Source organism: Balearica regulorum, chromosome 28 (assembly GCF_011004875.1).
Source record: "Balearica regulorum gibbericeps isolate bBalReg1 chromosome 28, bBalReg1.pri, whole genome shotgun sequence".
NCBI lineage: Eukaryota > Metazoa > Chordata > Aves > Gruiformes > Gruidae > Balearica > Balearica regulorum.
This window is the reverse complement of record NC_046211.1, coordinates 3,031,372-3,051,764: the sequence shown is the minus strand read 5'-3', so window position 1 is coordinate 3,051,764 and position 20,393 is coordinate 3,031,372. Positions and strand designations below refer to the sequence as shown.

The 20,393-nt window shown below is 71.6% G+C and overlaps 3 protein-coding genes across 9 annotated transcripts; all 3 read left to right on the top strand.

Moving 5' to 3' along the window:
• The first annotated feature begins 117 nt into the window (after nucleotides 1-117).
• SHC1 (SHC adaptor protein 1) lies at nucleotides 118-10,892 on the top strand. 5 transcript variants are annotated; one of them, XM_075737017.1, is made up of 14 exons: nucleotides 174-255; nucleotides 2,446-2,529; nucleotides 6,349-6,510; nucleotides 6,701-6,771; nucleotides 7,071-7,134; nucleotides 7,402-7,521; nucleotides 7,984-8,037; nucleotides 8,162-8,213; nucleotides 8,385-8,511; nucleotides 8,630-8,798; nucleotides 8,995-9,055; nucleotides 9,181-9,345; nucleotides 9,441-9,703; nucleotides 9,928-10,892. In XM_075737017.1, exons 2-14 carry the CDS (start codon nucleotides 2,518-2,520, stop codon nucleotides 10,054-10,056), a joined length of 1,449 nt encoding a protein of 482 aa, XP_075593132.1. In that variant the 5' UTR covers nucleotides 174-255; nucleotides 2,446-2,517; the 3' UTR covers nucleotides 10,057-10,892. The 5 variants fall into 5 exon arrangements, with proteins under 5 accessions (XP_075593135.1, XP_075593133.1, XP_075593132.1 ...); XM_075737020.1 differs by lacking the exons at nucleotides 174-255; nucleotides 2,446-2,529 and adding an exon at nucleotides 118-172; XM_075737018.1 differs by lacking the exon at nucleotides 2,446-2,529 and having other exon boundaries at nucleotides 125-255.
• Nucleotides 10,893-11,480: 588 nt separating this feature from the next.
• On the top strand, nucleotides 11,481-13,224 carry PYGO2 (pygopus family PHD finger 2). Its single transcript, XM_075737210.1, has 3 exons — nucleotides 11,481-11,709; nucleotides 11,813-11,862; nucleotides 11,949-13,224. Exons 1-3 carry the CDS (start codon nucleotides 11,586-11,588, stop codon nucleotides 13,026-13,028), a joined length of 1,254 nt encoding a protein of 417 aa, XP_075593325.1. The 5' UTR covers nucleotides 11,481-11,585; the 3' UTR covers nucleotides 13,029-13,224.
• Nucleotides 13,225-13,565: 341 nt separating this feature from the next.
• On the top strand, nucleotides 13,566-20,224 carry LOC142598558 (phosphomevalonate kinase-like). 3 transcript variants are annotated; one of them, XM_075737453.1, is made up of 14 exons: nucleotides 13,566-13,795; nucleotides 14,382-14,460; nucleotides 14,569-14,689; nucleotides 14,835-14,905; nucleotides 14,996-15,125; nucleotides 15,219-15,434; nucleotides 15,522-15,545; nucleotides 15,643-15,716; nucleotides 15,800-15,925; nucleotides 16,027-17,033; nucleotides 18,752-18,815; nucleotides 19,405-19,557; nucleotides 19,633-19,762; nucleotides 19,998-20,224. In XM_075737453.1, exons 1-14 carry the CDS (start codon nucleotides 13,581-13,583, stop codon nucleotides 20,132-20,134), a joined length of 2,547 nt encoding a protein of 848 aa, XP_075593568.1. In that variant the 5' UTR covers nucleotides 13,566-13,580; the 3' UTR covers nucleotides 20,135-20,224. The 3 variants fall into 3 exon arrangements, with proteins under 3 accessions (XP_075593568.1, XP_075593570.1, XP_075593571.1); XM_075737455.1 differs by lacking the exons at nucleotides 13,566-13,795; nucleotides 14,382-14,460; nucleotides 14,569-14,689; ... (5 more) ...; nucleotides 15,800-15,925; nucleotides 16,027-17,033 and adding an exon at nucleotides 18,287-18,406; XM_075737456.1 differs by lacking the exons at nucleotides 13,566-13,795; nucleotides 14,382-14,460; nucleotides 14,569-14,689; ... (6 more) ...; nucleotides 16,027-17,033; nucleotides 18,752-18,815 and adding an exon at nucleotides 18,306-18,406.
• The last annotated feature ends 169 nt before the right edge of the window (nucleotides 20,225-20,393 follow it).

Genomic DNA, 20,393 nt, shown 5'->3' with positions numbered 1-20,393 from the left:
GGCTCGGAGCGTGCCGCGCGTCAGGGGGCGGGGAGGCAGCTCGTTGGTCGGCTCTCTCGAGGTGGGAGGGACCTCGGCGCCGCTTCCTCGCGGGTCGGGTACGGTTCGCTATTGGTCCGCTCGTCACGTGACGGGGGCGCAGTGAGGCCGTGCTGGAGGGCGTGGGCCGGAAGTGAGTGGCGGCGCGGCTGGGGGAGGGCGGGCGCCGCGGCCGCCGGGACCGGAGGAGACCGGTGCGAGACCCATGGTGTCCCGGTGAGCGCGCGGGGCAGCCCGGGGCGGGGGGGGGGGGTGTGGGTGTGTGCCGCGCCTGGGGGCCGCGGCGGGGTCGGCGCGGCCTCCGCAGCCCCGTGGGAGCGGTTGGGGCCGTACGGGGCTCCCGGCGACCGCGCAGGCCCCGGGTTCCCGGGACAGGCGAGGCCTCGCGGGGCCGTGCCATGCCGTGTCCCGGGGAGCCTCCCGCGGCGGCGGTGCCGCCGGGTCCGAGTCCTTCCGCCGGGTCCGCCGCTGCCTTCCGCGGAGCGAGCGGAGGGTCCCGCCGCAGCCGGTCCCGGACCCCGGCGCTGCCTCCTCCGGAGCTGCGGGGACCGGGCCGCCCTTCCCCGCTGCCTCTGCGTGCTCCGCGCGGGGGAACCTTGCCGGGGGGATTGGAGCCCCGAGGGGCGGGTCGCGCCCGGCCCCCTCCCCTGAGCGGCCCAACCGGAGGCGGTGGCGGTGCGGCGGGTGCTGCGCCGTGCCAGCCGCTCGGTTGCCTCCGGGTTTTGGGGTGATTCTGGTGCTCTGGACACACCCCCCACACCCCCCCCCCGGTGTGCCGTGCGTGCCCCGGGCCGTTCGCCGGGCCCTGACTCGCATCGCCCGGTGCTCGGGGACGTGTGCCGCTGTGGTGCAGGAGGGGGCCGGCTCGAGGGACCCTGTCGGGGTCTGGGGAACCCCCCGGGCCGTGACACCCCCCCCCCCCCCCCCCCCCAGCAGGGACGGGGCACCGGCTGGGCTCATGGGGATCCTCGGCCTCCGTGGTGCCTGAGCGCGCCCTCCCGCCGTCCTGCCTTCAGCCCTGCCTGCACTTGGACGCTTCAGAGGAAGGCAGGGAGTATCTGGAGTGGACCTGGCTCTCGTGGGCAGGGGTGGATGTTCCCCCGTGCAGGCCTCTGCTTTCTCCCCAGCAGCACGTCGTGTCCGTCCTTTGCAGGCTGTCCCTGCTTCTCTGGTTGAATCTCTCGAACGGGGTCACCTGCGCACCGCGCTGGCCCGGGCAGACCCCTTGGCACGGGGTCCGAGGAAACGCGGCCTGGGCCCTGCGTGCTGGGCTGGCGCTGCGGAAACCTGTGGGCAAAGGGCAACTCTCAGCAGCGCTCCCCAGGGACGCCCTGGCCTCGGCCTGTTCCAGAGGGGTTGAAGGTGCTCTCTCTCTTCCCAGCTGAGCAGATCCACCCACAGCCTTTTGCGGGGCAGCGCTGTGGCTGGGTCCCGTCTTTGCCCCCAGGAGCTACGCGAGGTGGTGTCCCCTCCTCAGGCGGGATGCAGCTGGGCCCCGAGGAGGCTTCAGCGAGGCTCAGCACCCCAGGTCGGGGTCCTGATCTGCCTTCCCTGCCGCCAGCCTCGGTCCCCAGCATCCAAAGGGCCTCGTCGCTGCCTTTGCTTGGCAGCGAGTGACCCGGCGCGGTGCTGCCGGGCCCTGCCCGTGGCTGATCTGCGCTTGCCAAGCGGGGCTCTCCTTATCTCTCTGCCTCCTGAGCTAATTGTGTTAGTGCCCGCCTGGGCTCCGGCGCTGCCTTTGCAGGCCCCAGATAAGAGCCTGATTGCTGCAAGGAAGTAAATCGCATTTACCGCCCTGCGCTGCTCTGCTGGGCAGTGGGGGTGGGAGTAGGAAGGGCAGCGGCTCCGGAGCTGTTCCTGCTTTGCTCGCCTTGTTTTCCCCTCGCAGAGCTTCCTGTCCCTCCTGGCTCCCCTCTCGTAGCCTCTCTCCACAACTCCCTTCTTCACCGCTCCCCTGGGGAGGAGGGGGCCGCAGCCCCGGGGGCTCTGCACGTCCTTTAGTGGTGAGGCGCCAGGAGGAGGGGGCAGCTCTGCCTCCCTGAGCTGCCTCCACTCTCCCCCCCCACTCCCCTTGCACGTTGTCCCGGGTTTAGGGCTGGGCAGGGATTGACTCCGACGCTTGTCTCGGGTCACAGAGTGGCTCTCGGCCCCCAACGCCATTTGTCAATGCAGGCAAGGTCCGAGCAGAGCCAGGCTCAGCCCCGCGCATCCCGGCTCCCTCGGATGGGAAGCAGGAGGTTTCCCTGGCGCTCTCGCCCCGGTGTCAGCAGCACGTTGTGTGGCTGCTGTGGCCCCGTCTACCTGCGGGCAGCGAGGAGGAGCAGGGTCTGCCTCTTGGTGCCAGGGCCACCACCTCGGCGGTCTGGGACAGGGCTGGCTAACTCCCTGTTTGTCCCCGAACCGCAGGTTGGAGTGCCGGACGAGAGGGGCTGTGCGTTTCTGTTCCCTGCCCGGGGCCTTCCCTGCCCTCCGCCGGCGATGGAGTACGTGGTAAGGACTTCGGTGGAGGGCTAGGTGGCTTCGGTGGTGGATCCTGCCTCCCCTCTCTCCCTGCTGGCAGGGCCCCGGCCTCCTCCCCAGGTCTCTGCTGGCGTCTCCCGGACCCTCTTCTGAGTTGCAGAGAGGTTGTGCGTGGGATGCTGTCGTGATGGTTTTGGGGGAAAAAAAAAACCAAACAGCTGTTGGCTGGATTTGAGTGTTTTTCTTTGCTTTCCCTCTGCCCCAGAGGCTTGGGGATGGCTCCAGTGGGGCCGCTGTTGGACTGAGGGGATCTCCTGCCCCGGGCGAGACGTGTACGTGCGGCAGTGGCCGGCGCGCGGCTGCCTGCTCCTCGCTGCGATTTCTTGCCAAACCACTGGTGTGTTCCAGGTCTCTGACTCAGCTCCCAGTTTGTGTTTCCTGGGAGGATGTTGGGCACTGGCCCGGTAGCGGGGCCCTGAGCGTCCCCTCTCTGCTCCTCTTCCTCGCCCTGGGCTGTGCACGAAGTCCCAGCCCCAGGCGCCCAAAAGTAGCCCGCGTCCTTGTGCCTCTCCTGCGCGTGGGGAGGATCCGGCCGATCCGGCACCTCTCCTTGCTGCCAGGGCACGAGGAGCGGCCGGGCCGGGCCACGTCCCGGGAGCTCCTCGGGGGCGGTTGTTCTGGCTGCTCCGTTTGTCCTCCGCTGCAGGGGCAGGAGCTCGCTGCTGGGCCGTGTGGCGAGGGGAAGGGCTGCTGCCTGCTGGATGGGGCTCAAGGGCTGCCTGTTCAGGCAGAGCTGGTGTTCGGCATGTGTCTCGATTTGCCTTCTGCGCTCCGAGCCCACTGGGAAGGGGTCGGTGTCTGATGCCCTGGGGTGGGCTCTGGGGCTGGGAGGGGGCCGCGGCAGCAGCACCTCCAGTCTCCGAGGGCTGGGAGCGGCGATATGTCTGGTCACCGCCCGGTGCAGGCTGGTGGGGTGACGTGGACCGGCTGGCCTCAGGAGGTTCTGATAAAATCAGAAATTATTCCATCTTAGAAAAGCAGAGGCCTGTCTGAGCAGGGGGCTGTGGCTCCTGGGGCGTGCCAGCCCCTCGGTGCGTGTCAGGGACAGCTGCTCCGAGCTCCGTCACCCGCCTGGGCGACAGCCGGGCCCTGCGGTGGTGGGAAGGGGCGGTGAAGACCCCCCCCCCCGCTGCACAATTCCCTCCTGCTTTTAGCCTAGCAGGGTGCTGGGGAAGCGTCGGGGCTCACGGAGCCTGTGCTGTCGTGCCAGGGGACCCCAGCCCCGCGTCCGCCAGTGGCCAGGTCCTCGTGGGCAAACCCCCGCTGCCGGTTCAACACTGCCCCGTGGGAGCCGGGGGCTGCGGCTGGCCCCTCGCAGGGCTGGCGGCTTCCTGGCTCTCTGGCCCCGGGCTTCCTGCTTTTCTTTAGAGCGGCGGTGCTGCCGGCCACGGGAAGGTCACGGCGCCGAACGGCCGGGGGGCCCCCGGCGGGGACGAGCGCTTCGCGGGACGGCTGGTGCGGGCTCTCTGCGCCTGTGGGACCCCCGCCGCCGGCGGTGGCTGAGGTGGGGGCTCGGTGCTCACGGAGGCAGCGTGTGCGGCCGAGGCGATGCGCCGGTGCCAGGAGGAGGCGGTGGGTGACGGACCCGCTGTTGTCAGCCACGGCCCCTCGTGCCGTGCGGGAGGCTATTTCCAACTCCGTCCCGGCTTCCATTTCCCTGTGCCCGTGGCAGTGTGCCAGCGTTTTGGAAGCGCGGCCGGCAGCCGCCAACGCTGAGTAGTGCCCGGCAGCAGGTCCGAGCGGGGAGAACCATTCCCTTGGGCCAGATTTACCCGTTTTTACCTCGGCCGGTTCTGCAGAGCGCCGGGTGACCGGGAAAGCTGCGGCCCGTGGTGGCTCAGAGGGGTTGGGCGCCATGGGGCTGCCCGAAATCCCTGCGTCAGCTCACGGGACGTGGAAGTGGGGAGCGCTTTTGCCCCCCCCGGCCCCAGGCAGGCTGGTGCGGATGAGGCTGCGGAGAGCGGCGTGGGTGCGGTCGGGCTGGCCCGAGGTCCCGCTGGCACACCAGTGCGTCGAGGACGGGGCGGGGGGGGAGACCTCCCCCTGACACCCCCCTGCCCGCAGGTGGGGGCTCTGCCTGGCTCCCCGCGGTAGAAGGGGCCGAGGTTTGTGCGCACACACGCGTATTCGCCCCCCCCTGCCCCGCAGCGTGCTCTCGCCGCCTGCTCCCTTAGCTCCGCCTGTGACCTTGATTTTTCTGCTCCAGCTGGGCGCTGGGTCCCCACCCCTTGCTGGGAGCCCCTCCTGCGCTGCGCCCCAGCCCCTGTGCAGCCCCCGCCACGGGCAGAGCCTGTCCCGCCGCCCGTGAGTCAGCACGGCCCTTCCGATTAGCGGCAGCCCCTTCTCTCCCGGGAGGAGCCGTCGCTCAGTGCCGGCCGGGATGCGGGAAGCAGCAGCAGCCGCGATTAGCAGTTGCTGGCTCCCTGCTGCAGCCGGGGCCCTGCGCTGAGCCCTGCCTCGCCCAGCGGACAGCCCACCTGTATCCTGCTCCCAGGCATCCTCCTCTTCCTCCCGCCAGCCCTCTGGGTGAGATCTGTGCCCGGAGCCGTGCTCTCGAAGGACTGGAAGTCCCTGCATCCCAGGCAGCTGTGAGCACCAGCGGCATCTCAGCATCGCGGCCCTCCCTGGCTTCGGGTACCGCTCCCTCCCGGCAGAGCCCGGGGAGCCAACGGCGGCTGCCTGCCGCCGGCACGTGGGTTGCGTAGCACCGGCCGCCACAGAAGGACCTTATTCGCTCCTGGACGGTGCTTGGAGCGGGGCTGGGCTGGGCTTGGATGCGCTCTGTGGCTGCCTTGTCTCAGGGCTTTAAATATTCATGCTTTTGATTTCCTCTTAGCGGCTGGTGGCGGCGGGGCTGCGCGGGGGCTGGAGCGAGCCGGCTGGGGCGGAGGGCAGCCGCGCCGGACCTGGCAGTGGGGCAGAGGGGGCCAGATCTGGCTCTGGCTGAAGACAATGGGATTTATTGCCGGCCCGGCGTGGGGCTGCAGGGCTTGAGGACCTCCAGGCCGGGGGCTGAGTGTGCTGAGCCCCCCCCCTCCCCGAGCCGGCGGCTCCCTGGGGCGTCACCGAGGCCCCATTTCCTCCCCGGCACGGCAGGAGCGCAGGGTCGCTCTCCATCTGGCCGGATCCGCGCATCCTTGCTGACGCCGATTGTGATCGATTGACTGCGACGGCGCGGAGCTGGGCAGCCCCTGGACCCGCTGCCTGGGGGCCGGCTCGCCATGCCGGGCTGGTGTGGACCTGGCACGGAGCTCAGCCAAGGCTTCTGCTTGGGGGTGGCTTCTCGGCGGCTGCAGGCGCTCGGACTCTCCATGGGGTCCCCGTGAGACCCGGCCGGCTGCCTTCGCCCTGCTGCTGCACGGGCCAGGCTGGCCCCGGCCCTTCTTGCCTCTCTCCGGCATGGATCTGCTGCAGAAGAGCAAATACAGCCACCTGCGGAACGAGTCGGTCTCTTCTCTGGAGGAGGCGGTGGGGGGCCTGGGGGTTCCGGCCTCCCCGGTGGACTCCCTCGCAGGCACGCGGTCTCTGCCTGGCTCCCTGTCCTCCTCCTCCCTCAGCCCTGCGGCACCTCTTGGGGAGCTCTCGCCCGAGTCGGAGGACAGCCCTACCACCCTCTGCTCCTTCTTCCCCAAAATGGCCAACCTGAAGCTCTCGAACCCCGCCAACCTGCTCAGCCTGCGGGGCTCCTTGGTCGGCGGCAGCCCAGGGGAGCCCGGCACCGCCGGGACGCCGGCACCGCCGGGGGCTGCCGGCTCCGACTCAGCGGGACCTCTCGCTGTGTGTTCCCAGGATATGAACAAGCTGAGCTGTGGGAAGAAGACGCGGGTGGAAGGCGGCCAGCTGGGGGGCGACGAATGGACCCGCCACGGCAGCTTTGTCAATAAGCCCACTCGCGGCTGGCTGCACCCGGATGACAAGGTCATGGGCCCCGGGGTCTCCTACCACGTCCGGGTGAGTGTTGGGGACTGGGGGGGGGGGGGGCGTGTGGGGTGGGAAGGGTCGTGGTGGGGATTTGGGGACCTCCTGGCACGTTCCCTGGGGTGGCAGGTGGGCGGTGGGATTCCTGGGGAGGTCGCTGTTGCGGAGCTGAGGGGTGTGGGGGTCCTGGCTGGCCGGGCTGACCCTGCTCTCTCTCTCCCAGTACATGGGCTGCGTGGAAGTCCTCCAGTCCATGAGGGCTTTGGATTTCAACACCAGGACGCAGGTCACCAGGTGAGCTCTGCCTCTCCCTGGGGGCTGCTGCTTTTGGGGGGGTGGGGGGGCAGGTCCGAGCCCTGTGTGAGCCCCTGGTGGCATGTGGGGCTCTCGGTGGGGGCCAGGCTGCCTGCAGCTCTGTCAAATACTAACGCCAGCGTGCTCCCCTGCTCGAGGAGCCCCAGACGGCGCTGCCCAAGGGCTTTCCGTTTGTCACCCTGTCCCTTCTGTGCTGGTCCCCACGCCCTCAGCCCCATGGTTGGGGGGTCGTGAGGGAATGGGGAGGGGGGACTGACATCCCGCTGTGCTCCCCGCAGGGAGGCCATTGGGCTGGTGTGCGAGGCCGTGCCTGGTGCCAAGGGAGCCGTGCGGAGGAGGAAGGTGAGGCCGGGCTGGGGAGCTGCCCGGGGGGGAGCGCGCTTGGCTGCCTGGGCACGGGCCGAGGGCCAGGTCCTAGCCCAGCTGGGCAGCCTGGGGCTCTGAACTCCCGCCAGGGCTTGAGCCAGCGGGGCTCGGCAGGGGCGGTGGTGAGGACGAGGCGCCCGTCTCTGCTGTGGAGGGTGGCAGGACGTGCCCCGTCCCCCTGCAGCTGGGCTGCGTCTGGCTCGGGGAGCCCCTTCCCCATGCTGCCGTTTGCCCCCCCCCCAGCCCTGCGGCCGCTCCCTGAACTCCATCCTGGGCAAGAGCAACCTGAAGTTCGCCGGCATGCCCATCACCCTGACCATCTCCACCAGCAGCCTCAACCTCATGGCTTCTGACTGCAAGCAGGTGAGAGCGGGGAGATGCCCGGGGCTGGGCGACCGGCTTTGAACAACCAGGAATCCTCACGTCCCCCGCTCTGGGCCCTGCTGGGTAAAGGGATGTCCCCAACTTCCCGAAGGGATGTCTGGGTGGGTTGTGTGACCTGCTGAGTGCCCACCTACCCCCCTGCCTGGGGGCAAAGAGGTGGGAGCGATACCCCACGTGCTTTGCAGGATCTGTCCTGGAGACTGAGAGACCCAAATCCCCTTGCCTGGGGCCAGGCGTCCTGACTTTGACCCTGCTCTCAGTGGCCCTGTTGGTGTCCCAGCCCTTTTCCTGGTGGCCTGTGGCTCCTAACCAGGGCTCTGGAGGGCTTGTAAGCTCCCGTGCCGGGCCAGCCCCAGGAGGAGCGTGGCAGGCAGGAGGTGCCGCTTCCACCTGGGTGCCAAGAAGCTCCCGGCTGCATCCACCAAACTCTTTGCCTTGCAGATCATTGCCAACCACCACATGCAGTCCATCTCCTTCGCTTCTGGGGGAGACCCGGTGAGTACGCAGGGTCCCCATCCACGCGTGCCCTGCCCCGTGCCAGGGATTGGCGCCTCTCCCCAAAGCCTCGGGTGCCGTGCTCCCCAGCAGCCCCATCTCACCGCTGGTGTCTCGCCCTCAGGACACAGCCGAGTACGTCGCCTACGTTGCCAAAGACCCCGTCAATCAGAGAGGTGAGGCCGCTGCCGAGGGTCCTAAATGCCGGAGCCCCGTTTCGTGGATGTTTAAGTGCAGCTCAGCGTGGCGGGGAGGGACTGGGTACCCCGTAAGGAAGCTCTGGGGTGCGTAGGGCAGGCTTGAGGGGTGGAAAACTCAATGTTGGGGTTCCACCGTTCCCTCTCCAGCCTGCCATATCCTGGAGTGCCCCGAGGGCTTGGCGCAGGACGTGATCAGCACCATCGGGCAGGCCTTCGAGCTGCGGTTCAAGCAGTACCTGAAGAACCCCCCAAAGCTGGTGACACCCCACGACAGGTAAGGGCAGGGCTGTGTGGGAAGGAGGAAGGTGGGAGGGTGTCCGAGGTTGGTTGGTTTTGGAGAGGGGTGCAGCCCTGGCTGCTGTCAGCTGCTCATCTGTGCCGTGCCCTCCCAGGATGGCGGGGTTTGATGGCTCTGCCTGGGATGAGGAAGAGGAGGAACCGACTCCCGATCACCAGTACTACAACGACTTCCCCGGCAAGGAGCCTCCCATCGGGGGGGTCGTGGACATGCGGCTGCGGGATGGGGCTGCTCAGACCCCCAATCACTTGGGGGCCACGCTGGTAAGGCTCTGGGCACGTCCTCAGGGAGAGGCTCCATGTTACAGGGACCCCAGCCGGGCCGTGGGCTCTTTGCTCGGGGTTATTCCACCACCAGATCTGTGGCACGTGTCTCCCCAGCACCTCTAGCAGCTCAGGGTGTGGGGAGGGGGAAGGGATGGGGAGCGCAGCGGGGCTTACCACCCACCTCTCCCCACAGCCCGTCGGCCAGACATCTGGTGGGGAGTACGACCCCCGAAAGCAGCATGCTCCTTCCCAAGGTAACGTGAGGGATGCGGCCGCTCCCCGCCTGCTTTCCTGGACCCCGAGCGCTCCCAACAGCGGGCAGTGGTGTTGGGGCCGAGGCGTGCCGCAGCCCTGCTGACCACGGTGCTCTTGGCAGCAGGGAGAGAGAAATACCCGGCTCCAGCAGGTGCCTCTGGCCGCACGGACCTGTTCGATGACCCATCTTATGTCAACGTGCAGAACATGGACAAGACACGCCAAGCGTCAGCTGCTGGCGCCCCCGCAACGGCCAACGGCAGCGCCCAGAGAGACCTCTTCGACATGAGTGAGTGGGACTGCGGCCGTGGCCGTGGCTGGGCTGGGGGTGGCTGGTTGTGAGGTCAGTCCCGGACCCCCCCCCCGGCTCCTCTCTCCCTGCAGAGCCCTTTGAAGATGCCCTGCGTGTCCCCCCCTCCGTGCCCGTGGGGCTGCCCCCTGCCCAAGTGGTGGCCTCCATGGAGGAGCAGCTGAGACGGGAGCCCTGGTACCACGGGAAGATGAACCGCAAGGAGGCTGAGAAGCTGCTGAAGGTGAACGGAGACTTCCTGGTGCGGGAGAGCACCACCACCCCCGGCCAGTACGTGCTGACCGGCTTGCAGGGCGGGCAGCCCAAGCATCTGCTGCTCGTCGATCCCGAGGGAGTGGTGAGTCTGCAGCACCCTGGGGCCGGAGCCTGGCGCAGCTTGGGAGGGGGGGGAGGCTGGGGGTTACTAGAGCCACCGGGGCTTTGGGCTTCCATGCCGCTCCTTGGGGGACGCCTCCGGGCTGGCTCGGGGGGACGGAGAGACTGGGGGGGTGAGGGCTGCGGGGGTTTGGCCTCCTGCGGGCATCGGCGGTCTCCTGAACGCCCCTTCCCTGGCCCCCCCAGGTGCGGACGAAAGACCACCGCTTTGAGAGCGTCAGCCACCTCATCAGCTACCACATGGACAATCACCTGCCCATCATCTCGGCCGGCAGCGAAATGTGCCTGCAGCAGCCGGTGGAGAGGAGACTGTGAGCGCCCGGGGGGGCCCTGGGGCGCAGCCCCCCCCCTCCCGGCCCCGCTCCCTGCCCCGGGGAGCCCTCGGACTCTCTGTTGGGTGCTCTGCCCGGGACTGAGCGTGGACCGGGCCGGGGCCCGTCGTCCCCCCCCGCCATGAGGAGCCGGCAGTCACGGGGGGTGCGCGGGCAGCGCGGTGGGAGCTGCCTGCAGGGTGGGGGGGCCGTTCTTGCCAAAGCCCCTGCCTCCCCCCCCCAGCCCCAGCCTTTGCACAGCAGCTCAGCTCCTACCCCGGCCCCGCCGTCGCGCCGCGGCCGCTCTCCTGCCCGGTGGCGCGTGGGCACGGGGCTGGGGGCTGGTGGAGCCGAGACCCCCCCCACACCCTACACCCCCACACCCCCCCCCGAGCCGGGGGGGCAGCCCAGCCTCATCCCCTGCCCAGGGGCCATGGCGGGAGGCTGTGGGGGTCTCCGCTCCCCCAAGCACAAGGCCCGGCCGGCCCCGCACCGTCTGTACCCGATCACTTTACGTGTTAACGTCGTGCCTTGACCCCCCAGGTCCCCCACTCTTATGCAATGCCGGGGGGCAGAGCCCCCCCCCCCAGCCGTGCCCCTGCCCGGGACGTGCACCTCCGGGTTCCCCCTGCCCCTGCCCCCCCCCGGGCTCCCGCTGGGCACGGCCGGGTCCCGCAGCCCGGGGGGGCGGTGGGAGGGCCCTTCCCCCCCCCCGCATGCACGGTGATAGCCCCCCCCCCCCCCAAGCCAAAGCGCAGCCCCGCCCCTCGCAGCCCCGGGGCCCCGAGCCCCGCCATACCAAAGGAACCGGTGGTTGGTATTAAAGTTGGTATTTCTCTAGGCCCTGGCTGGTGTGAGGGGGGGAACGGGGGTGGGGACGGACGGGACACACCGGGGACGCGGCCCCTCCCGCCCCTCCGTCGGCACATGGGTCCCTTGCGGCCCCCCGCCTCCCCCCCCCCCGCAGGCGCTGTACATGGTTCGGCCCGCTCCCCCCCCCCCCGCAGGCGCTGTACATGGTTCGGCCCGCCCCCCCCTGCAGGCGCTGTACATGGTTCGGCCCGCTCCCCCCCTGCAGGCGCTGTACATGGTTCGGCCCGCTCCCCCCCCTGCAGGCGCTGTACATGGTTCGGCCCGCTCCCCCCCCCCTGCAGGCGCTGTACATGGTTCGGCCCGCTCCCCCCCCCCGCAGGCGCTGTACATGGTTCGGCCCGCTCCCCCCCTGCAGGCGCTGTACATGGTTCGGCCCGCTCTGCTTTACCGCGGCCTGTAGCTGGTCCGGCCCGGCCCCCCCCCCCAAACCTTGCACATCGTTCGTCCCGCTCCCCCCCCCCCCCAGCCCCGCACTTGGTTTGCCCTGACACACCCCACTTCCCCCCCCCCCGCCAGGCGCGTGGTGGTCCCCTCCTTCGCCCCGCCCCGCGCGCCGTGATTGGCTCCGCGCGGGTGCTGGTTCCGGTTCCGGTCGGGGACGCCGCGCGCCGTGCCGAGGAGCGGCGGCGGGGTCATGGCGCCGGGCCGGCTGTGAGGGCCATGGCGGCCCCGCACGCAGAGAAGCTGGAGGGAGGCGTCCCGGCCCCGCCGCCCCCGCCGGGGCCCCCGCACCCCGCGGGCAGCGCCGCCGCCGGCGGTCCCGGCCGGAAGCAGGGGAAGGCAGGTGAGCGCGGGCGGGCCGGGCCGGCGGGATGTTGGGCGGGGGGACGGGACGGGGAACACACAGACACCGGCCCCGGCTGACGCGGCCCCGCTTGTCCCCGCAGGGCTGCAGATGAAGAGCCCCGAGAAGAAGCGGCGCAAGTCCAACACGCAGGTAGGGCCGGGCCCCGCGGGCTGCGGGCGGCACCGGGACCGGCACCGGGACGGGCCGCAGCCCTGACCGCCGCCTTCTCCCCGCAGGGCCCCGCCTACTCCCACCTCTCGGAGTTCGCCCCGCCGCCCACCCCCATGGTGGATCACCTGGTGGCCTCCAACCCCTTCGAGGATGACTTCGGGGCCCCTAAGGTGGGGGCGGCCCCCGCCCCCTTCCTGGGCAGCCCGGTGCCCTTCGGCGGCTTCCGTGTCCAGGGGGGGATGTCGCCGCAGGTGGCCCCCGGTTACGGCGGAGGCCCCCAGCCCCTGCGGAGGCAGCCCCCGCCCTTCGCTCCCGGGCAGATGGGTCCGGCCTTCAGCATGCCCCCCCAGAACCCCAACTACGTCCAGCCCGGGGGCATGAGCTTCCCCGGGCAGCCCTTCAGCCAGCCCCTCGGACAGAACTTCAGCCCCCCCACGGGGCAGCTCATGCAGGGGCCCGTCGGGGGCTTCGGGCCCATGATCTCCCCCACCATGGGGCAGCCCCCCCGGGGGGACATGGGCCCCGGGCCGGCCCTCAACACCCCCGGGGGCCCGGCGGTGGCTCAGCGCTTCAGCCAGCCCGGCAACCTCTTTGGACAGTCGCCCATGCAGCGCCCCGGGCAGAACATGCCCCCCCTGCCCCCCACCGCCAGCCCCTTCCCCGGGGCCGACCCCGGCTTCTCCGCCGGCGGCGAGGAGGGGGGCAAGAACCTCAACCCCCCCCCCAGCACCTTCACCCAGGAGCAGCATTCGGGCTCCCCCGCCGCCGTCAACGGGGCGCAGCCCGGCTTCGCCCCCAACAGCGCCGGCCGCGGTGCCGGCACCCCTGAAACCAACAGCCTCCCGCCAGCCCCTCCCGGCAAAGCAGCCGGTGGTTCGGGTCACCAGCCGCCGCCGGGGTTGGTGTACCCCTGCGGGGCCTGCCGCAACGAGGTGAACGACGACCAGGACGCCATCTTGTGCGAGGCCTCCTGCCAGAAGTGGTTCCACCGGGAGTGCACGGGGATGACGGAGAACGCCTACGGGCTGCTCACCACCGAGGCCTCCGCCGTCTGGGCCTGCGACTTCTGCCTGAAGACGAAGGAGATCCAGTCGGTCTACGTCCGGGAGGGCATGGGACAGCTGGTGGCCGCCAACGACGGCTGAGCCGCCCTCCCGCTGCCGTGTACAGCTTCCCCCACCGATTTAGGACCAAACCCCCGGTTTTTTGTAGCCGTCGCTCCCCCACCCCACCCCGCCCCTGCCGCCAGCCAGAGAGACAGCGCCAGGCACCGGCTGCGGCTCCTCACCGGGCACCGGCTGCCACTGGGACCTGCCGCGGGCTCTGGGCCGGTGCTGGCCGTGCCGTTGCCGGGGGGGGGGGGGGTGGTGGCTCGGGCCCCCGGTGCACCGGCCCTTGCGGGGGGGGGGGGGGGGCTGAGGCTCCCCGGTGCCCCCCAGCTCTGCCCGGGGGGGGTCAGTGCCATTGCGGGGGGGGGGGGGGTGTTCAGCCCCCACCGCCATCCGTGACTCCCCCCGGGGGCTGTGAACGGTCCCGGTGCCTCCTCCAGATGCTCCCGGTTCCTCCCCGCCTTCCTCCCCCGCCCCGTTTTAGCCGATCGTTAACGGAAACTTTTGTACCGTCACTATAAAACGTTGAAACGCGCCTGTCCGTGTCTCGCTCCGCTCCCGCCGGGGATGGGGGATGGGGGATGGGGGATGGGGGGGGCGTGTCCCCCCGGTACCGGAGAGGCCTCACGTGCCCGCCCCCCCCGGGCCAGCCCATTGGCTGCTCGGGTCACGTGCGCGCCCCTTCCCGAGGGCGGCGACCGGCCCCGGGAGAAAGTTACCGGGAGAGAAAGTTACCGGGAGAGAAAGTTACCGGGAGAGACAGTTACAGTTACCGGAGGGCCCGCGGCCGCACCCGGCAGCAGGTACCGCCCGGCCCCGGGGCCGCCGTGGCTGATCCCGCTTCTCCGCGCGGGGCCGGGGCCGGAACCGGGAGCGGGGCCCGCTCGGTGCCCGGTGTTGCGCAGCAGGGCGGCGGGCAGAGGGCCTGAACGGGCATCGCCCGGTGCCGCGGCCGCGCATACGGGGGGTGGGGGGGGGGGTGTCATCGGCGGGGCCGTCACCCCCCCACCCCCCCCCCCGGGCCGGTGAAGCGCGGCGGGGGCTGCCCGAGCTCCCCCCTCCCGGTACCGCCGCCATTCTGCGGGGCCGCGGGAGCCCGAGCGGGGTCCCGGTGTCCCCATACCGGGCCCCGCGTCCCCCGCCCACCTGCCGGGCGGCATCACCCGGCTAAAAATACCCCGCGGCGACAGCTGGTGCCGGGGGTGGGACGGGACACGGGGGCGGGGGGGGGTCCGGTATTCCCGGGGCGGCCGGTGCTTCGACCGGAGCCGCTCCCTGCAGCAGCCGGGGATCCCCAGCCGCGGGGTTTGGGCTCTGGCCGTCGCAGGGACCGCGGCTCTCCCGGTGAAATCCCGGTGAGTCCGGTCAAATCCGTCCGTCTCCTTGCAGGTGGCTCCGGACCGTCCCCATGGCGGAGAAATTGGACTCCCGGGACCCGGAGGGCAGCTGGGTGCTGGCGGGCAGCGAGGTGAGAGCTGGGGACCCCGCGGGGCAGCACCCCGCTGCGGGCAGGGCGGGCAGGGGGAGGCAGATGAGGGTTGGGGTCGAAGGTGCCACCTGCCCGTCCCTCTGCCAGGGTCTGCCCATCGACACGGTGGGTCCGGAGCAGGATTCGGCCTCCCACGAGGCTGAGGATGAGGAGCCAGAGGAGGAGGAGGAGGAGGAAGAGGAAGGCGGCACCCAGGACACCATCACAGGCAGGTGGCAGCTGTGGGGACGGGGCAGACGCGGTGTCCCCCTGTGCCGGTGTCCCCCTGTGCCGGTGTCCCCCTGTGCCGGTGTCCCCCTGTGCCGGTGTCCCCCTGTGCCGCCAGCTCACTGCCGCTCTCTGCCTCTCCCCAGCTGTAGCCGCCCCTGGTGCAGCCACCTGCCCCGGCCAGAGCCAGCGCCCCGAGGGCAGCCGAGGGCGGGGGGTAAGTCTGGGGGCCGGGGGGGGGGGGGCTGGGGCCCCGCTCGCCCCGGGGTGGGGGGGATCCCTGACACCCCAGCACCGGTGTCTGCAGGACCCAGAGGAGCATTGGGACCCCGGGACCGGGGCAGCGCCCACCCTGGACGGCTCCACCAAGCCTGGTGTGCCGGACGGCGATGAGCAGGGGGAGTCCGATGCTGAGTGCCCTGACACCCCCAAAGCAGGTCAGGCCTTCGCAAGGGACCAGCCCGGGGGGGGGGGGGGGGTCCGTGCTGGGGTGCAGACCCTCCCTGGAGGTCCCCCCCGTCCCTCCCCAGGGCCACCAGTGGATGAGGGGAGCTGCGACAGCAGTGACGATGATGTGGAGGGGCTGCGGCGACGGCAGGGCCACGAGCCCCGTCCTGGGTCCCCCCCCGCTGCATCTGCCCCACACCGGGGGACGCCGGATGCTGGTGACGAGGACGGGCTCAGCATGAGCAGGTACCTGCTGGGCGCCTTGGCGCTGGTTGCCGTGGGGCTGCTGATCGTCTCCGGTGAGTGGGCTCCCAGGGGCAGGGTGGGGGTCCCAGGGGCAGGGCGGGGGTCCTGGTGTCCCCCTCATTGTCCCTTCCTCTCCCCAGGTGGCACCTATGACCCAGCCGACGGTGAGTAGAGGGGACCGCGCTGCCCAGGCAGGGCACAGCTCCCCAGCAGCCTGGACGTTGGGCCACGGTCAGACCTTCCCGTCCGGTTCCTCCCCAGGCCCCGTGGAGAACGTGGTGAGCCGGGACGCGGCGGCTGGGGAGCAGGAGCCACCGCCGCCTGCGGATGGCAACGTAAGGAAAGGGGTTCGCAGTGGGGCTCAGCCCCCCGGAGCACCCCCGGCAGCCCCAGGGCTCCCATCCTTCCCCTCCCGCAGGACTCGCAGCAGAAGCCCCCCCCGTCGGACGCCGGGGACCCCCAGAGCGTGCAGTCCGTGAGCCTCCTCCTGGACAAGCTGGCCAAGGAGAACCAGGAGATCCGGCTCATGCAGGCAGAGCTGCAGGTGGGTGAGCGGAGCTGTGCCCGGGAAACCCGGGTGCTGCCGCGTCCGGGACGCTGCTCTCCCCCTCCCACCCGGCCCACAGCCCCCCCCCCCCCCCGCAGGCCCACAAGGAAGAGCTGCACGCCCTGCTGCAGAAGAGCGAGGGCGAGGCGGCGGCAGCCGGCGCGCAGCGGCAGAGCCTGGCCGTGGAGAACGCGCGGCTGCACGCGGCGCTGGAGCGGGAGACCGCCACGCTTCGCGATGCCCGGGCTGAGCTGCAGCGCCTGCGGGCCGCGGGGACGCCGGGCGGACCCGGGGCTGGGGAGCCAGCAGTGGAGCGGCCCCCCGGCACGGGCGCCCCAGCCCGTGGCGAGAAGGCGGTACGGTGGGAGGGTGCCCGGCAGCGTGGCTGGCTGGCTTTGGTGCGGCAGGAGCTGGCGGGTGCCCTGGAGCGGGCGCGGGGCCCCGGGGGTCTCAAGGGGCTGGTGGAGGAGCTGAGCGCCCTGGAGCAGCGCCTGGGCCGGGAGCTGGAGGCGGAGGCGGCCGAGCCCTTTCCCGGGCCCTGGAAGAAGCCGTTCAAGGCGGAGAAGGACAGCAAGCGGCACAAGCGGCACGGTGCCAGGGGGGCCCCCCACGAGCGCGAGAGGAGGGAGCAGAGCAAACCCCACGGGCACGGGAAGGATCCCTGGTCCCCCCGGGAGCGCAAGCCAGGCAAAGCCTGGGGGAAGTCGTCTCACAGCCCCCCCCGGCGCAGCCCCCATGAGCTGCCCCCGCTCAGCCGGTACCAGGCGCCCCAGGGATGCTCGGGGGTGGCCGACTGCGCCCGCAAGGAGGGCCGGGAGGTGCTGGGGGCTGCGCTGGAGCCGGTGCAGAAGGCGCAATTCCTGCAGCTGCTGCAGGGCTTCATGGGGCGGCTGGGCTGGGGGGGGCATTTCGGGGGGCTGGCGGCACGGCTGGACGGCGCCTTCGGGGCTGACGGCGCCTTCGCCCATGACCGCCTGCGCTTCGTCGACTTCGTGGACGACGTGGAGGAGCTGCTGGAGGAGGTGGCGCGGCAGGAACGGGGCGACGAGGAGGCGGCCGACGGCTTCGAGGATTACGTGCTGCGGCATTACGCCGGGGCCGGCGGGTGAGCCGGGGCGGGCGGTGCTGGGCGGGGGGATCCGGGGGGGGGGGGGGTCCGAGCCCCAGCACCCCGTCACGGCCTTCCATCTCTCGCAGCGCCACCGGGAAGGAGCGGGGCTGGAGAGCCGCACGGCAGCACGGCGTGGGGGGGTAGAGCCTTCGTCGTGTGTCCCCCCCCCCCCAGGGAAGGGGGTTCCCCGCGGGCCGTTTTTGGGGGGCTTGGGGCTGCCGTGGTGCCCCACGGGGCTCGGTAGTGCCCGACCGGATGCGCTGTGTGACGCTGCGCTGCCACCGTACAATAAAGTCACCGCTGGGCAGAGCTGTGACAGTGGGGGAAATGGGGGTGCTGGGGGGGGAGATGGGGGTGCTGGGGGGGGAAATGGGGGTGCTGGGGGGAAATGGGGGGTGTAGGGGGGGAGATGGGGGGTGTAGGGGGGGAGATGGGGAGTGCTGGGGGGGGAAATGGGGGTGCTGGGGGGGAATGGGGGGTGTAGGGGGGGAAATGGGGGGTGTAGGGGGGGAGATGGGGAGTGCTGGGGGGGGAAATGGGGGTGCTGGGGGGGAGATGGGGGTGCTGGGGGGGGAAACTGGGGTGCTGGGGGGGAGATGGGGGTGCTGGGGGGGAATGAGGGGTGCAGGGAGAAAGGGGTGCTGGGGGGGAAATGGGAAGTGGGGGGAAACGGGGGTGCTAGGTGGGAAATGGGGGGTGCTGGGGGGGAAACGGGGGTGCAGGAGGAAAGGGGGGTGCTGGGGGGAAATGGGGGTGCTGAGGGAGGAAACGGGAGGTGCTGGGGGGAAGTGGGGGGTGCTGGGGGGGAACAGGGAGTGTTGGGGGAGAAATGGGGGGTGCAGGGGAAGGGGGGTGCAGGGGGCGAAGGGGGTGCTGGGGGAAGAGGATGGTAGGGGAAAGGGGGGTTCAGAGGAGGAAAGGGGGTGCAGGGGGCAGAGGGGGTGCTGGGCTGTGCCAGGGCCCGCTGTGACCCGGCGGGGTTTTGGGGCGCCCCCCCCCCCCCGCGGCACGCGGCGCTGGGCCGGGCCCGCCCTGCAGGGGGCGCTGTGAGGGGAGACACCCCCACCCCCCGCCGGAGGGGCGGAGTCAGCGCCGCCGCGCCCCGCCCCCCCCGCTCGGGCCGTACCACTCGGCTCCCCCTTCCCCCGCCGCGGGGGGGGGGCGTGCGTGTGTCCGCGGGGGGGGAATGGGGGCGCTGTCGGGCCGGGCCGGGCCGGGCTGGGCTTCCCCCTCCCCCCCCCCCGCCGCGCGGTGGGTGTGGCCGAGGGCGTGGCCGGCGCGCGGATGGCGGCGCCGCTCGCGGTGCTGCTGCTGAGCGGGAAGAGGAAGTCGGGGAAGGACTTCGTGGCCGAGGAGCTCCGGAGCCGGTACCGGGCGGGGGCGGAGCCGGTACCGGGCGGGGGGGCGGGGGCGGAGCCGGTACCGGGCGGGGGGGGGCGGGGCAGGAGCCGGTACCGGGCGGGGGGGCGGGGGCGGAGCCGGTACCGGGCGGGGGGGGCGGGGCAGGAGCCGGTACCGGGCGGGGGGGCGGGGGCGGAGCCGGGCGGGGGGGGCGGGGCAGGAACCGGTACCGGGCGGGGGGGCGGGGCAGGAGCCGGTACCGGGCAGGGGGGCGGGGCTGGAGCCGGTACCGGGCGGGGGGGGGGCGGGGAGGCCGGGACCAGCCCGAGCGGAGCCGGCCGGGCCCGGTACCACCGACCCCTGTCCCGCAGGCTGGGCCCCGCCGTGTGCACCGTCCTGCGCCTCTCCGGGCCCCTCAAGGAGCAGTACGCCCAGGTACCCCCGGCCCTGCCGCGCCGCGCCGAGCCGTGCTAGGCTGAGCTGGGCCTTACCGTGCCGTGCCAAGCTGTGCCACACTGTGCCGTGCCGTGCCGAGCTGTGCCAAGCAGTGCCATGCCATGCTGTGCCATGCTGAGCTGTGCTGTACCGTGCCGTGCCACGCCAAGCTGTGCTGTACCGTGCCGTGCTGAGCTGTGCCGTACCGTGCTGCACCAAGCTGTGCCACGCTGTGCCGTGCCATGCTGAGCTGTGCCACACCGTGCTGTGCCATGCTGTGCCGTGCCATACCACGCCGAGCTGTGCCATACCGTGCCGTGCCATGCCAAGCTGTGCCATGCCATGCTGTGCCATGCCGTGCCGCGCCGAGCTGTGCCGTGCTGCGCCAAGCTGTGCCATGCTGCACCACGCCGTGCCGCGCCATGCTGTGCCGTGCCATACCACGCCACGCTGCGCCATGCCGAGCTGTCATGCCGTGCTGCGCTGTGCTGAACGGTGCCACGCCGTGCTGCCGTGCCGAGCCGTGCCAAGCCGTGCCGAGCCGTGCCCCACGTCACAGGCCGCGCCTGCTGACCCCCTCTCCCCGCAGGAGCACGGCCTGGACTTCCAGCGGCTCCTGGATGCCAGCGCCTACAAGGAGAGGTACCGGCAGGACATGATCCGCTGGGGCGAGGAGAAGCGCAGCGCTGACCCCGGCTTCTTCTGCAGGATGGCGGTGGAGGGGGCGGCGCAGCCCGTGTGGGTGAGAGGGCGGGGGGGGGGGCGTGGGGGGAGCCGGGGGGGGCGCGGGGCGGGTGCTGACGGAGCCCCCGCACAGGTGGTGAGCGACACGCGGCGCCTCTCGGACGTGCAGTGGTTCCGGGACAACTACGGGGACGCGGTGCAGACCGTGCGGGTGGCGGCCACCGAGGAGACGAGGAAGAGGAGGAACTGGGTCTTTGTCGCCGGTGAGTGAACGAGCAAGCGCTGCTTCCCCAAGCACGGCGCCAAACCCGGGTTGGTGCCGGCACCGCGGCTGCCCCACGGGCACGGCTCCGGTGCCTCCGCCGCAGACCCCTGGCTGCGGGAACCGGAGGTTTTGGATGAAGCCCTCCAGCTCCAGGGGGGTGAAGCTGCAGCGGGGATGGACGGACGGATCCTGACCTTCCTCCGGGGCCTTGCCCGGGCTCTGCTCCTCCCCAGGGGTGGACGATGCCGAGTCCGAGTGCGGCCTGGACCAGGGAGTGGCCTTCGACTGGGTGATCACCAACGACGGGGACAAACGATCCCTGGACGAGCAGCTGGAGACGCTGCTGCAGTCGCTCCGCAGCCGGCTATAGCTCGGTGACGCTCTGCCGGGGCTCGGGGACCGCGTCCCCCCACCTGGCCCCGCGGCGTCCCCCCCACAAATAAAATTCTGACACTGAGAACTGCTGCGATCCGGGGTCTGCGTCTCATTTCCCTGGGGGGGAGACACCTCCCGGGGCCGGGGGACACGGGCGATGCCCCTCTGGCTGCACCCCCACCCCCTGTGTGTGCTCCCCAGCTTTGGGGGGGGGGCCGGTCCAGTTTAATTCCCGCTGCCCGAGTAGGGGGGTG